General features: G+C 44.7%; 2 protein-coding genes and 1 non-coding gene across 6 annotated transcripts in view; 2 read left to right on the forward strand and 1 right to left on the reverse strand.

Moving 5' to 3' along the window:
• Positions 1 to 1,437: 1,437 nt before the first annotated feature.
• tsn (translin) lies at positions 1,438 to 5,530 on the forward strand. Its single transcript, XM_042070278.1, has 6 exons — positions 1,438 to 1,725; positions 2,362 to 2,455; positions 2,554 to 2,650; positions 2,762 to 2,877; positions 3,004 to 3,083; positions 3,473 to 5,530. Exons 1-6 carry the CDS (start codon positions 1,660 to 1,662, stop codon positions 3,701 to 3,703), a joined length of 684 nt encoding a protein of 227 aa, XP_041926212.1. The 5' UTR covers positions 1,438 to 1,659; the 3' UTR covers positions 3,704 to 5,530.
• LOC121704459 lies at positions 2,122 to 2,244 on the forward strand. The gene has a single exon (XR_006030545.1). It is a non-coding gene; the product is annotated as a small nucleolar RNA ACA64 (small nucleolar RNA).
• A 107-nt stretch (positions 5,531 to 5,637) lies between the features above and the next one.
• The window catches only part of si:dkey-91i10.2 (uncharacterized protein LOC555224 homolog), a 71,985-nt gene continuing 62,042 nt past the window's right edge, over positions 5,638 to 15,580 (reverse strand). For all 4 annotated transcript variants that reach the window (XM_042070006.1, XM_042070014.1, XM_042070021.1 and 1 more), the window contains exons 5-8: positions 15,432 to 15,580; positions 12,273 to 12,937; positions 11,116 to 11,261; positions 5,638 to 8,402 (exon numbers count right to left, since the gene is read on the reverse strand). The exon at positions 15,432 to 15,580 is cut by the window's right edge and continues 47 nt beyond it. In XM_042070006.1, coding sequence (XP_041925940.1) covers positions 7,559 to 8,402; positions 11,116 to 11,261; positions 12,273 to 12,937; positions 15,432 to 15,580 — 1,804 coding nt within the window. In that variant the 3' untranslated portion in view covers positions 5,638 to 7,558. The remainder of the gene's footprint in view (positions 8,403 to 11,115; positions 11,262 to 12,272; positions 12,938 to 15,431) is intronic.

Here is a 15,580-nt window from a genome sequence, read left to right on the forward strand (position 1 = left end):
GTTTTTCTTCTAATAATCCCAAATCAATGGACACCTCATTAAAAACCCATGGTGGAGTAACTGGGAAAGGTACAGTGGGACTTATTTTTAGTTCATTAAACCCAATTTCGTTCACTTTATCATTGATGACCCAACCAAAACTTCTGACTTGAGTGTTTCCACGCTCTTGGCATTGCTTCAAAACTGACTGACTCATATGATCTTCATTATGACCTCTCAAATTTGCCCAATACACAAGGGCTAGCTGATCTCTTCAAAGGTGAAGAGGCATTTCTCCCATCTCCACCTGGATAGCTGTTACTGGTGTGGTTTTGACAGCACCACAGCATAACCTTAACGCCTGATTTTGGATCACATCCAACTTACTCAGCCATGTTTTGGCTGCAGAGCCATATATTATGCCACCATAGTCAAATACAGACCTGATCAATCCTGTATAAATTGTTCTTAGAGCATGTCTACTTGCTCCCCACTCCACTCCGCATAGACATCTCATTAATACTTTCTTGCATTTATCAATTATTTTTTGAATATGCACTGCCCATGTTAACCTTTGATCAAATCATATGCCCAAGTATTTAAAGGAATCAACCCTTTCTAACTCATTAGTGGATAACTTCACTTTTATTTTCTTAGCCAATTTCTTTCTAGAAAAAAACATTGTTTTGGTCTTATCAATTGAGATTCTAAAACCCCATCTAATAGACCATTTATCCACTACATCAACTGCTTGCTGTATTTTATTCACCACAAATTCAACATTCCTCCCTCTTTTCCACAAAGCCCCATCATCTGCAAACAATGCTACATCTACAAAATTCTCCACTTCCTTAAAAATGTCATTTATCATGATGGAGAACAGTAAAGGACTGATAATACTCGGGATACCATTTTCTACCTGATACCGCTCACTGTCATCCCATTTATCCTCACCATTATTGTTCTCTCTGACAAAAATTCCTTAATCCATGTGAATACTCTTCCCTTGATTCCCATGTGATTTAACTTAATCAAAAGTCCTTCCTTCCACATCATGTCGTATGCTTTCTCAATATCACAAAAGACAGCCACCACTGACTCCTTATTTACTTGAGCTCGTCTTATTGCATCCTCCAAAAATACTAAAGGGTCCATAGTAGCCTACCTCTACCTCTTCTAAAACCACTCCGATAATTTTGTATCAATCCTTTAGTCTCAACTACATATATAAGCCTGTCATTCATTATTCTTTCCATTGTTTTCCCCATTTGGGATGTAAGTGCTATTGGCCTGTAGTTGTTAGGAATCTTTGGATCTTTCCCAGGTTTTTTAATAGGGATAATTATAGATTCTTTCCATGCTCTTGGAATAATTGTTTGCTGCTGCTGCATTGTCTGCTTCGATGATATCAGGCAAGGGCGATGACATCAGCTTTATGCGACAAGCCCAGAAAGGACCTTGTCCGTTGCATGTTGATGACAAGCACCCCTATGCAAGCGCCCGCAAGCGCCTCACAGCCCGAAAGCACGTTGACGTTAAAAACGACTAAAACAACTAGCTTGAAAGCGATTTAGATTTTCTTCTTACGTTGCAGTAACGGCAACTATAGAGAACATTTCCAGACTGACGAGCACACGGAACCGTTTTGATTAATCAGCGTTTTATCTTGCTGACTGCATTATGTCGGTTACGGAGATGTTCACTTATATCCAGGGCTTTTTAAGCGCGGATCAAGACGTGAGAGAGGTAAACAATGCTTGACCAGTTAAATACATGTGTAGTCTACAAAGTTTTGGAACACAGGACTGTGATTAAGGGTTAACTATGCGGTAATATCCATACAAATGGCTAACGTTGCGCTAACTTGTGAGGTTGCATTTTACGCAGTGGCTTTTGTTATTGGCGTGCTTGACTGACTAGCTATTTATGATGCTAGCCCATATGACTTAAGAGTGAAGTGCATAGATGTGCATGCAACTGGTACTCCTATATTTACCTATCTCTTTAGTTAGTAGTACCTCTCATTTTCAAGCAGACCAACTATAGAACTACAAGAACGACCTAACGTCATGTGGATGATAATGATTAAATGATTTCTAAACTCTCGATCTAAATATGTGCTCGCATCTAAATATTTTAAACATGGACTATAGTTATGCCCATTGCCGTAAGTGGGGGTAAGATTACTGTGCCAACAATAATGTGGCTCATCAAAGCTTATTCCCAGTCCCATGTGGCTGTGCAATAACCCATGTGCCCACACTCATCTCACTTGCATACAATTAGCTTAGGCTACCGTTGGATGTTACATGTTACATATTAACCCAGTAATAGCTAGTAACTTTAACAGCCTGGTCTACTGTGGTTTAACTTTTCTTACAGGACATAAGAAAAGTAGTCCAAGTCCTCGAACAAACGGCAAGAGAAATCTTGACTGTGCTTCAAAGTGTTCACCAACCAACCGGTTTCAAAGACAGTAGGTCGACCATATTGTACAACTCAAACATCTTCATGCAGCATTTCCTTCTCTCCATAGCCTCTACATAGCCACGTTAATATTTTTTCCTCTGACAGTTCCTAGCAAATGCCAAAGGGCACGCGAGTTGTTCAGCACTGTGAGAACGCACATGGGAGAATTGAAAACAAAATTTCCTGCAGAACAGTATTACCGGTGAGTACTTTCAACCCCCCCACCCCTTGTGCATTTCCATGAGTAGTTTTTAGTTGGTGTGACATGGGAGAAACTACACTTCATACTCAAACCTCTCTTCCTGTCCCGTAGGTTTCACGAGCATTGGCGTTTCGTGCTTCAGCGGTTAGCATTCCTGGCTGCTTTCGTGGTCTACTTGGAGAGTGACTCCCTGGTGACTCGAGAAGAGGTTGCCAAGATCATAGGAAGTAAGTAGCAAATGTTTGCCCTTAAAAATGGAATTCAGATCTCTTCTCAAGTTTACGTTCAGAGTTCCGTTAGGCACCTGGTATTCACCCACCTGCTGTGTGGGCTTCTTTGTCTTTACTTTCCAGTTGAAATAGACAGAGAGAAAGGATTTCACCTGGACATTGAGGATTACCTGGCAGGCGTTCTGATCATGGCAAGCGAACTGGTGAGTCAAGTCACACTTTTTGCTCAGACAAATTAACACTGTATAGTGCGGGTGGGTACATTGTGGAGACTTTGTAGTGGAGCCGTAGCAGATTGATCAGGGATTTATATAATATATAATACTTGTTGAATAAATGTGATATAACTAATGCAGGAGTTATGTTATACCTTACTTTGGTGTGCTAAATTGGACAATGTTTTTACATTTATTTTTACATTTACTTTTCAGTTTATTTGACTAATCATAATCAATCAATACTGACCTAATTAATAGTGATTTTGATTTTTGCCATAATCGAGCAGCCCTTTTGTTAATGGATGCAGTTACTTATAAACTTGATTGCTGTATGACACCCGGGCCAAATTCTCATTGGCATTTTGTCTTCTCAGTCTCGCCTGGCGGTGAACAGCGTGACGGCAGGTGACTACGGGCGTCCCCTGCGCATCTCCAACTTCATCAACGAGCTGGACTCAGGCTTCCGCCTGCTCAACCTGAAGAACGACCCGCTGCGCAAGCGCTACGACGGTCTCAAGTACGACGTGAAGAAGATCGAGGAGGTGGTCTACGATCTCTCCATCCGGGGACTGGCCAAGGAGCAGGAGGCCGGAGGCGACAAGTAGAGCGGGGAGGAGCACAGGGGAAGAATGGGGGAGGACGAGCAGGGTGCAGGAGTTCACCTGTAACAACCCTGTGCTGGGACTGCCTCCCTCCCCCCCTCCCTCCCGAAAATCATGGTTTGTCCCAGAGACTTCGCCTGCGAACGAGCAGGATAGATAGAGGATGGAGAGAATGGAGGGATAGAGAGAAGTGGAAGGGAGGAGAGAGTGAATGAATGATGGCCCCAGCTGCCTCAGACATGTAGGTGTGTGTGTCTGTGCGTGTGTCTGTGTGTGTGTGTGTGTGAGTGAGAAAGAGAATGAACAGAAGTCTGTTGGCCAAAGCTGAATGAGGTGAAACTGCAGATTTCTTGTTGCAGCTGAGAAAGCGTTCACTCTTGTACAGTTGTATTCAGTGCTGCGCCCATTCCAACTACCGTGCGATTTGATTGCGTTGTGCTTCTTTTGTTGTTGTTGGCTTTTGTGCAAGTAATGTTCGCAATTGTTGTCTGATAGCACCTTGTAATACACTGGTTCAAAGGCAAACAAAGTAATGGGGCAGTGAAAGTATTTGATTCGTTCAGTTTGTTTTTCAAAAAATCAAATCATACATGTCTCAGTGCCGGTGGATGTTTTTGGAAATTATCTTGTGTGTAAAGGGTTAGGAAACCAATAGGAAATGATGTAAAGTAAATATCCAATGGTGCTGAAGCAAAGCTGGATGTTCCAATTGCATACATCACTGAGCTTCTTTTAAACAGACCGGAGACAAAAAAATGTCATGTGTTTCATGCATGTTTGTGTTTGTCTCTGTTGTTGAGACGTTAATGTTACGTACAGTGTACTTTCACTGGTCTGCTAATATACTGTGCTATGCTTAAAAAATGTCAGTGTATGGGTGGTGTTAACTCAAACAAATCAGACAGGCCATTTTGCACTCCTAACACATACATTACATAGGTATACATATACATATATAAATGTATTATTCCTTTTGTAACTTGGAAAACACCTGTTTTGTTATCTCAGGTCTGTACTAATGTGTTTTGCATTCACTTAAGGCCTATTCCATTTTCGTTCTATTCCATTTTGTTTTTGCAAAGTTCTATGTCCGAATGACTACCTTTCCAAAGCTCCCTCCTAAAAATGAAGACACGCCTATTTCCCAAAGAAAAAGGCATCACAGCATGCCCATTACTAAATTCTGATTATGGTCATTGAGCTGTTCGTATGGCATTTTGGCTCTCGTGCATGAAAGGCGTGATGAGACACTGCTGTTGCGTTTCGAGTCTCACTGTCTCTTTTCTCTGCTCGGTGACATCACTTTGGCTGGTCAGCACGTTGCAGTCCTTGGAGTCTCTTTCAGAAGACAAGGGCATCAACACTGCTTCTGCTGTGCTTTCAGTCAGGGGAAAATGGCCTCGCAGATTGCCACAGTAAAGAGTAGAGGAAAAGAGGCAGCACAACGGTGAGAACTTGGTGTCTACAAAACGTCAGACACAAAGAGACTCATTTTTGTGTTTCATTACTGTTTTTTATTTACTGATTTGTTTTTATTTCTTTTCACTGGAAGCAAGCCTCTGTGCCAACGTCTTACATTACTTTACTGTGTGCTTAGTAAGTCTTTCAATTCTAACTAGTTCCTTGAATAATTGGTGTGGCAAACCTTTATAGGCTTATTTTGCCTTTCTAGTGGATGTCAAGTGTTGTTTTTTGTATTTCTTCTTCTTGGACTTGATTGAACTTTTTTGAGCGTATTTTGTTTTGTGAGCAATAAGATAAATGCACTCTTGTATTGCTGACTGGTTGAGTCAACTGAACAAGTCCAATAAAGAGAGATTTCTAATATTACCTGTAGTATGTCTTGACAGCTTTGTGTGTGTCTGTGTGTGTGTTCGTTCATATCATAAAGAAAGGGAGAACCAGTAAAAGACAACCATGTTTGAATTGTATTTTTAATATAATTCCACAATATATTACACAAAAGAAATATTAAATTAAGGATTTTAAAATAGTGGAAAGAAAGCATTTAACAGTTTCAACAGGTCTCATTTGATAGCCCACTGTCTCACGGATTTCCAGTGACCTTTTAGTTTATTTTTCTGTTTTTCTACAATGACTATGGAAGCCTTGAAAGATTCTAACAGTAGTGATGCCATTAGAAAAGAGATGCACAGTACTTGGCATTAATCCCAATGCCCCTTTCAGCTCGTCTGTCCAGAAACCAAACCGTGATCACCCACATCCCTGTGTGCTTGTGTGAAATCAAACATACTACAGGCGAAATAGAACAATAATGGGTCTGGTATGTGGTAGAGGAAATATGGCCTGATCTGCTACAGTCTCCTACTGTGGTTTTCATTTAGTCTTGCTATTCAAAAAAGTATCTGTAAAATAAAACACCACAATGGCGAAGTAAAGCTTTTTTCATGAATAAGAGATAAAGCCACATAAAATAATGTCCTTCATTCACATACAAATTTGCAGAGCTTTCAGTTTTAAAGTGCATTGAACAGAAGCGAGGAACCTCAAATATCCAAGGGGAAAAAAACAATAAAATGGGTGGGACTGCAGTTTGAGGTGCTGCATTTTTCTTAGTTATCTTGAGGCTATTTTACAGCCCTTGCCTGACGAACTTTTACAATTTTCAGTGATAAAATTGGACCTGTGTGTGTGTGTGAGCAGGACTGAAACAGATTCTCCTTGTTTTTAAACTGTAAACCCAAGGCACAAAAGTTCACACCCTTTTCTTAATCAGTGATGTCTTGACGCAGGGACATTTTCTGAAAAGGTCAGGTTAGATTTTCAAAACCTTTATCTTCCTGCTTCCAGCTACTGCTGTACCCTGGTCCTGCAACCCACAAGGCCCCGTGGCCTTTTGGGTCTTTACAGCCTCGGTTACTCTGACACACAAATGTAATCCAAACAAATCCAGAACCAGTACTGAGTTAACCAAGTCCAACTCGACAAAAGAGTAAAAACAAACAAACAAACAAAAACAACAGCATGTTATTGTAACTCCTTGTTTTCATCACTGGTGACATTTATCAGAAATGATGACCTTTTGTGTGTAATGAATAGGCTATATTACTTTGCTACAAGTGTATGACTGTCTGCCATAAATTATTGCTGTTGAGCGATGGAGTTTCTGGCACAGTGAAAGGAGCAGGTTAGACCTGATTACCACTGGCAGTGGACAGTGCTAATGAATCCAGGGACTTTTCAGGACAAGGGCAGTAGCTTACCAGTGACTTGCCTTGGTCACAAAAAAGAAAACATATTTTTATTGTCTTTTTCCACTTTCCAACTGTTTTTCTTCACTGAAAATCTTGATCAGTATGGATTTGGGATGTTTAATAGTAGTGTTGACTGATTTGTGCATTGCTATCTACTATCACCAGAGTTTCTTTCTTTTGTAGCAAACTTTTTTTTCAGCCATGCTTGTTGCACTGTGAATGACACTGTGAATGTCAGCACTTAAATGACACTGTGAATGTCAGCACTTAAATGCAATTTCCCCTCCTCTCTCTCTCAGTAGCAAACAACTTTTACAATCACTAGCCGGGAATCCTTCATTTGGTCTGCCTTCTGGCTCTGCATTCAACCTTCATGTTTTTTTTTGTCAAAGTGTTCTTTAAAATCCCCCTCAAGTCAGTAGAAAAAAGTGCATTCTTCAACCATCAGATCACTATTAAATTATTTTACAAATGTCAATGAAACGTCTTTTTTTACACGTCTATTAGGAATGGAATGCAGAAAAGAAAACCTTTCATCCTCATCCATTTTAGTAACACTGTCTGCAAGAGGCAAGAATAATTGACTTTATTTACACCAGTATCCAGCTGGCCGAGGGAGTGAGGAGTTCCACAGGGTGCAGTCTCAGGACCTGCTCTGGATTGTGTTGATCATGATATTGGGCAGCGCGTTGCGCCGTTTTCTCCACGGCCCCAGGTCACACGCGTACCTTTTGATCAAGCGATACCACTGCTGTGTACGTGCCCTGTCGGAAGCTCGAAACACGAATGCCTCACGCCTTATGTCCAACACCTCAAAGGTGTCGTCACAGTCTGGGTCAGCCGACACGACGCAGTTCGCCAAGCGGATGGGCTCTCGGAGGACGGTGAACTTCCCGCTGCTCTTGTCCTTGATGAGCACGAGCACACCATCTCGCACCATCTCTCCACCTTGCTCTTGTTCGCCCCCTGCTGGTTTCTGGCCCCCTCCGCCACCTTCACCCACTTCTGGGCTCTTCTGGGTGTGCACCATGAGCAGGCTCTGCACATTCTGGAACTTGAGTGCCTTACTGCCCTTCTTGGCCCACTGGCCGTCAGTGGGTTGGGACAGCTGCAGGGGCCCCTCCATGACAAAGCGTGTGCTCTCACGTGCCCACCCAACTGTTCGTAGTGACACCTCCCGCATCTCTATGTTGATGACCTCGCGGTTTTTGCGGCTCTCGCGGCGGAACGAGCGGAGCGACCACGTGGCTGTGCCGCCCAGGCCCTCCTGCCGTGTCTTCATGTTGATGTGCTCCAGGTGCGACTCCACGCGGCTCTTGGCCTCACGCAGGCGCGCATGGTCCGGGTGGCAGTCGGTGGTGGCCTTGCTGATGCGGCTGAGAAGGAGCGGGTACTTGGTGACGCGCTGCAGCGGGGCCATCAAGAAGGAGCGCAGGTTCATGCGCCGCAGGGCTGTGTTGTCGTTCTGGGAGACATCCAGGAAAATCCTGAGTAAGGAGACAGGAGAGCAAAGGAGGGAAAAGGAAAAGGGGGTATACAAATGAGGAGAAGGGGTACAGGATTGATAGGAAAATTGAGGAGAAAGGTTACAGGTTTGATGAGAGAATTGAAGAAAGGATTGATTAAAAAGGGTACAGGTTTGATAAGAGGATTGAGGAGAAAGGGTCCAGGATTGATGAGTAGATCGAGGAGAAAGGGTACAGGATTTAAGAGAGGATTGAGAAGGAGTGGTACAAAATTGAGGAGAAAGGGACAATGTAGGATGAAGCAGGAGGAATGTAGAGGATCAAGAGTAGGAGAAAGGAGCGTGGGATGCAAAACATGGAAACATGAGCAGGTAAGTAGAATGGAAAGTAAAGAATTTAGAGAGATTACCAGAGATGGTAGAATGAGCAGGAAAGAAATGGAATATGGAAAATGGATGTGAATTTTGGAAAACAGGAGTGTGAAATTGCGGGGGAGGAGTTGGAGGGGAGCAAAAAGGATTATGGAAAATGAGAACAGAGAAATCAAGAGGAGAATGGAGCAAAGCAAGAGGGATGAAAGAGGTGGTTGCAGAGGATTGAGGAAGACCAGGTAGAATTGAAAATATACCAAACACAAGCAGGAGAGAGAGAGAGAGGGGTGAAGTGGAGGAGAAAAACAAAACAAAATGGAGAATGGAGGTAAAGCATCAGAGGAGCACAGGCAAAAAGAGGGAGAGGAGGAGAGGAAAGGGTACAGAGGCATGAGATGGGAAAGAGGGAGGTGAGGGTGGAGCAGATGGGAAGTGGGGAGAGGGGTGTGTGTGTGTGTGTGTGTGAGTGTGTGTGTGTGTGTGTGTGGGTGTGGTAGTAGTAGTGGTAAGTGAAGGGAGGTGAGAGAGGAGCAGATGGTGAGAGGAAGAGAAGAGTGAATAATATAAATGAGACGGGAGGGAGAGGGAGAGGACGCGGGGGGGGGGGGGGGGGGGGAGGGAGAGGGAGAGGGAGAGGACGGGGGGGGGGGGGGTACGAGTCGGGCCAGGAGGCCATGTGAGGAGAGGAGAAGACATGAGTTTGGAAGTGGGAGATGGGAAAACAAACAAGAGAAACTTGATTATCATCCTGCGCACCGTGACCATCACAGCATGAGGCACTGTAAACAGGCACTGTAGGCCAGACTGCTGCGTCACTGCACACAACATCTCTCTCACTACGCGTATAAATAGTTATTGCCTCAGCCCCTTGGATAGAAATAGAGTTTGAGCCAATAAATATGGAATGACTCTCTGTCTCTTCCATTAAGAAAGACACGAGCTGGCGTGGTGTGGCGCGGAGTGCAGTAAAACGAAGCGAAGCGGAGCAGCACATGCTCACTCGCTTGCTCCCTCTCTCTCTCCCTCTCTGTCTCTCTCCCTCTCTCTCTCTCTCCCCCTCTCTCTCTCCCTCTCTCTCTCCCACCGCTCAGCAGTTTTGAGAGATGAGATGAGCAGCAGAGGGGTGAAAAGAACAGGCCTCTTAAATAACGTATGCTGCCGTCTGCCTGCCTCCTCCAGCACCAACACACTCACACACTCACAAGTAAAGGTGAGGATAGTTAAAAAAAAAAGAGAGAGAGAGAGAGGAGCAGTGACAGCAAGCACTGTCACACAGATCTGCAGCTCAGCAGTGCCAATACTGCTGCATCATGATGAATGAAACGTAATCGGACATAAAAGTGAGATACAGTGTGACTTTGCCTCTGCTGATCATCGCATTATGCCATTAGCAAGGGCGACAGTGACCGATGGCCAGACTTGGACAATGGCAATATTCTCCCTGCTGTTGGACACCTTGAAAAGATTTGTAGGGCAAAAGGAATGTCAAAAAAAGGTTTGCTGATTAATGTGACATTTCGGAATGAATTTGAAACATAATGTTGAGACGCATGGAGAATGATACTACCTAAGTGCAGCACATGACTGAAACTGAAATGTTGGTAAATTTATGATTCTCTGGCTCCTCCGAGTCCTGGTCAGATTTCCCACAAGACATTAGCATTAGCAGCATTAGTATCTTAGGCCTTTTTAGTGACTTCACAGCTATTTTATCAACCGTTTTTTCAGGAAGGACTGACTCAGCATTTTTTAGCGCTTTTACAGCAAAGCCCTGTTCATACAGTTGTACATTCAGAGAGGGATGAAAACAACAACCACGCTAATAAATATTTGACCTCAGTTATACTTATATATTCAAACATTTTAGTTATTAAAACACTTTAAGTTAGACATTAAGAAATCATGTTCATTTCAAATACTTATATCACTGACAACCGTAGTCCGGCCAGGATATTGTCATCTAAAAAGTGAAGTTGCAGCCCTCAACTGATGTTGATGTCATGTTGTGTTTTGGCCTGATGCGCCACCCTCCACCTATCTACTAATCACGAAGTCAGTAGTGTTTCGGCATCCGGGTTGCCAGCTCTGCCAGTCAGAGGGGAGGGGAAGGTGACGCTCTACAGTCATTTGAAAGTGATTGTAGTTTTGGCCACAATCTTACATACGGTTCCTTTAATTATATTTTAGGTCAAACATTTCTTGACCTCTCTGCTATTTGACCTCAGTCACAGTTCAGAAGCGGCTGTTGTCATAACAACAACCACATTGATTTCAGTTGTAAACATCCAGCTCCAAACAAACTTGAGAGAGCCGCCTGATGTAGCTGTTTGTGTTTGCCTGGTGTGGTGTGTACAGTAGCCTACCTGAGCAGCTCCTTCTCCTTCTCCAGGGTGTTGAGCATGTTGACGGAGGCCGATTGCTGCAGGCAGTAGGTCTGGAAGGCCGGCAGCATGTTGACAAACTCCAGGAAGATCTCGCCGATGCACACAGACAGCAGGTCCTCGTCGCCCTGTGGGGGGAGAGAGAGAATGTAGCGACGGTGTTACTGTCTGACATCCTAGCAGCCTGAGCACTCCCTACCTATTCTCTATTTATTATCTATTAGCAAACAGAACACTTCATTTATGTGACTCCTTGTTAGGTGTGTGAGTACAGTCAAAGTCCTTTTAGGCAAGTCCCTCCATTTAGCGGACTTATTGCAACACATTCTTATTTAGGCATCTATTTTGGGCAGAACTGTGCGTGTGCAAGGCTTCATGACACCTGTCTCGCTCCAGCGGCGAGATCACAACACATGATTGGTACGATGTCTTCACAACACAGTACATTATCGGCACGATGTATTCACATGTTGAGTTTTTGCTGCTGAAGGGACGGGATATGTGTAGACAACTACCATATTAGCGTTAACCCCATGCATTTCTATGGAGGATTTTTTGAGTGCTGTGTCTCCTCATTAGAAAGTCTCTCTCCTGTCCTGAGCCTGTTTTTGGGAACTCAGAGAGAGAGAGAGAGATAGGATCTCTCAAAGCAAAATGTTTCAGAGCAGCACTGACAAATGGGCACAAAACCCATCAAGCTATGTGCATACAGATACTGAAAAGTCCAAATGTATTTGAAGATAAAAGTGCAGACAGAAGGTCAGCCTGACCTATTGGTACTTTCTGTGAATGGCGTTATGGTGAAAATGGGATTGGAAAACTGGTGGCTGAGGATCTCCATTCAAGATTCAATTTCATATTATTTAGACATGAACACTGATGAAAATGCTTTCAGATTTAACCTAACCAGAGCAAGCAGCGCATATAAACACCTGAAGATAACCGTCACTCATATTTATCTTGAAAAGTACCAAATCATGCTCCCTACTAATATCCTAATATCCTCCTCTCTTTATTGGATATCAAACAATCCTTTAATACACATAATCCAATTGTTAACTCTAAATATTAACCCCATGCCTAATGTGTGATTACATGAACACAGGGTTTGCCTAGGTGTGCGCATCTGTTAACTTTACCTGGTCAAAGGCCTGGTCGATACTCTCCTGCAGGTGCTCGGTGAATCGCTCGTTGACGTCGATGAGCTCCTGAACGTTCCCGAACACGACGGTCAGCTGTTCGGATGTGAGCAGTCCAGCGCTCTGCATGGGGCAGTAGAACTCCTCCTTGATGATGCGAAGGTCCTCGCCGTAGCTGGCCTCCGTGTTGAGGAACTCCAAGATGGCTTCCTTGCGTTCGGTGCGAAGCTTCGAGCACCGCTCGCACATGGCTTCCTCTCGAACGCTCGACTCGTCGCTGCCATCAACACCTCCACCAGTGCCACCACCGCCTCCACACCCCCCACCTCCGCTGTCGGTGTTCCCCAGCTCCCTCTTCCCGCAGTCGGGGCAGGGACGCCGGGCCTCCCAGGCCCTCAGTGCGGCCGAGGGCCTCTTCCAGCTGCGGGCCAGGCCCGGCCCGATGCCGCTGTCGGTGCGCTCCACCTCGGCGCCGGCGCTGTGCCGCTGGGCCCGCTGCCGCGGCTCGTCCTCGTCCTCGCGCTCGTCGCTCAGGCCCACCACGCCGCTGTCGGCGCTCAGGCTGCTCACCGTGCTCCAGCGGTGCTGCCCCCCGCCCGTGCGACGGCCCCCACAGAGGCCCGTCTCGCCCCGCGGCTCAGAGCGCCCTCTAGTGAGGATGGAGCCTGTCAGGAGTACATCAGGAAGTGACATCAGAAACCACACGCAAACCTATCCCATCACATCAATATCACATACTCTTCAATTAGATCACATTATATTACATTATATTATATTATACAGTATTATATTATGTGCAGAGTTTAAAGCAAAGGTCATTTTAACACTTCATATAATTAGATATTTTCAAATGTTAAACCGCCTGGCCATACCTTTGATACCATTGAAACAGAATGCCTGAGAACTTTAAGCCCTGTTTATGCTGTTGGTGGTTATAGTATGCTTCATGGTGTGTTTATCCACACACATCATATGGAATAAATAAAGAAAGAAGAATAAATCTAACTAGTTGGTTAAACCAGGTGCTTGTTCATATTTATGACTCAACAGGTCTGTCATACAAAAAGCAAAACAATGAACCTCATCAATATTCTAAGTACATTGTACTTAAATTGATGTTTTTTGAGGCTTGAAATTAAGTCACATCTGTCACTAATCTGCATCCCACAATGAGACCAATTTCCATACGAAAGGCACTTGAAAACTACAATGAGTGCATTCTGGGTAATCAGTCTATCAGCAAGAGTCCTGCAGTAAAACAGCACTCAACTGAATAAACAAAGATTGTAATGACCGCAGCAGGATCATCAACAACACCCACTAATAGTTAAATGTGAATGCACAGAGACAGCACATGATTAATACATTAACCAATAGCTGGACGATAACAAGCCGTGTCACTTGCACATTAGACCAGCGTTAGCAGATGGCTTATTGAGGCACATATGTTGAACAAACTGGGGGTTAGGTGGGGCGGTGGCCTGGGATTTTAAGAGCAAAGGGGGCAAATATTCACATGGGACCTGCGTGACCCCAATCTGTTCTTCAGATGATATGACAGGAGAAATGCCAATATATGCCAATTTGCTCCAGAGTGGCTGCCAATGCGACTGTCCCAATGACCTGAGGTATTTTAGCTGAGCGCGGAGGAATTTCAAAAAAGAACTCAACAGGACCAGCTGCATTGTGACAGCAGGAACTGGCCCGCATGTGGCCCGGATCTAGCCGACTCCATTCTGAATTAACGGTAATGTCACTGCCTGACAATTATTCGGTCTGGTGTGAGCTGTTGCAAGTCCATGTCACTTTGGATAAAAGCATCCTCTAAATATCAGTTGACTTTAACGTTCACTTTAACCGATGGTGCTGGCGATGGTGCTCCCTTAACGTTTGACTGGATGACACTTTTCTTAACATTTGGGGGACCTGCTAGGACTTCAGTGAGGGGGCTGGCCAATGTAATAAAAAGGAAAGGCTTGTGGTCTTGATCTGTCCTTAGGCATGCGGGCTAGATCTGTCCTTAATGTCTTGAGTGGATGACACTTTCCTTAATATGCGAGTCCCTTTGCAAGAAGCCCAGTGGGAAGACCTGGTCAGTGTAAAACTGTGCGGGTGAATAGAGGAGGCTGCTTTATCAAAGGCATGTGGGCTGACTATTCCCTTAAAGTTTTAGTGGATGACGTTTTCTTTATACGCTTTCCTTAACGTCTGAGAGTAATGCACCTTCCTTATCGTCAGAGTGTACAATGCTTTCCTTAAAGTCTGAGTGCACTGCGCTTTCCTTATCGTATCGTGTACATTTTTTCCATGTACTATACTTTCTTTAGCACCTGAGTGTACTACATTTTCCTTTACGTTTCAGTGGCTTTCCTTAACGTTTCCGTGCCTTGCTGAGAGTTCAGTGGACAGAGAGAGAGAGAGAGAGAGAGAGAGAGAGAGAGAGAGAGCTGGCCATGCAAGGCCAGGGCAGAGCGGTGCAGTGCGGAGTGGAGCGGTGCGGTGCAGTGGTTCGGGGAGATAAAAGCAGCCTGAAGGGTAATCTCCCTGACTGAGGCACCATTGCAGCTCCACGAGAGGTTCATTTAATGGCAGCGTCAGAGACTGGCACAGTGGTCCACACACACACACACACACACACACACACACAGCCTACCACATGCCCTGGAGGTTTGGGCAAGCCCAATCGCTGTCTAGACTGGCAGGGAGGGGGAATCGGTAAATGTGTAAATGTGATTTGGACACGTCATTGACAAGTGGAGAGTATTATTATCAAATAAAAACAGGAATATATATACATTTATTCATCCCAATGATTGCCATTCAAATATAATCATACTATATATGGATAGAGCGTCTGCTGAATTAAAATGAAGATAAATGTAAATATCACAACCTTCTTAACCAATTAAAAAATACAATCTCCAATGTCACATTTTAATTTAACCTTGTGAGGAACCCAAACACTGGTTTTAGATAGGATGAGTCTGTTAGTGACATAGAAACACAAACAGTGGTTTGGATGGCAGACTGGAACCCATCCCCTGGTTTGGATGGGCTGGTGTTGGTGATGTAGGAACCCTAACCCTGGTGTGGATGGGCTGGTGTTGGTGATGTAGGAACCCTAACCCTGGTGTGGATGGGCTGGTGTTGGTGACGTACCGTCCCTCTCGCGGCGGTGGCTGTGCAGCCTGGCGGCGGCAGCGATCTTCATCTCCAGCTGCTTGCGCTTGGCGGCGTCGGCGGGCATGGGGTCGCTGAAGTGGGGCCGCAGGCGGCACTCGCGCTGGGCCCTCACCGCCTCCGCAGGC

Source organism: Alosa sapidissima, chromosome 2, assembly GCF_018492685.1.
Source record: "Alosa sapidissima isolate fAloSap1 chromosome 2, fAloSap1.pri, whole genome shotgun sequence".
NCBI classification, from domain to species: Eukaryota; Metazoa; Chordata; class Actinopteri; order Clupeiformes; family Clupeidae; genus Alosa; species Alosa sapidissima.

Bases quoted from the DNA above. Each gene is read 5' to 3' on its own strand.
- tsn (XM_042070278.1), top strand. From the start codon at position 1,660: ATGTCGGTTACGGAGATGTTCACTTATATCCAGGGCTTTTTAAGCGCG. The intron at 2,456-2,553 runs GTAGGTCGACCA...TTCCTCTGACAG, and splicing joins ACCAACCGGTTTCAAAGACA to TTCCTAGCAAATGCCAAAGG. The intron at 2,651-2,761 runs GTGAGTACTTTC...CCTGTCCCGTAG, and splicing joins CCTGCAGAACAGTATTACCG to GTTTCACGAGCATTGGCGTT.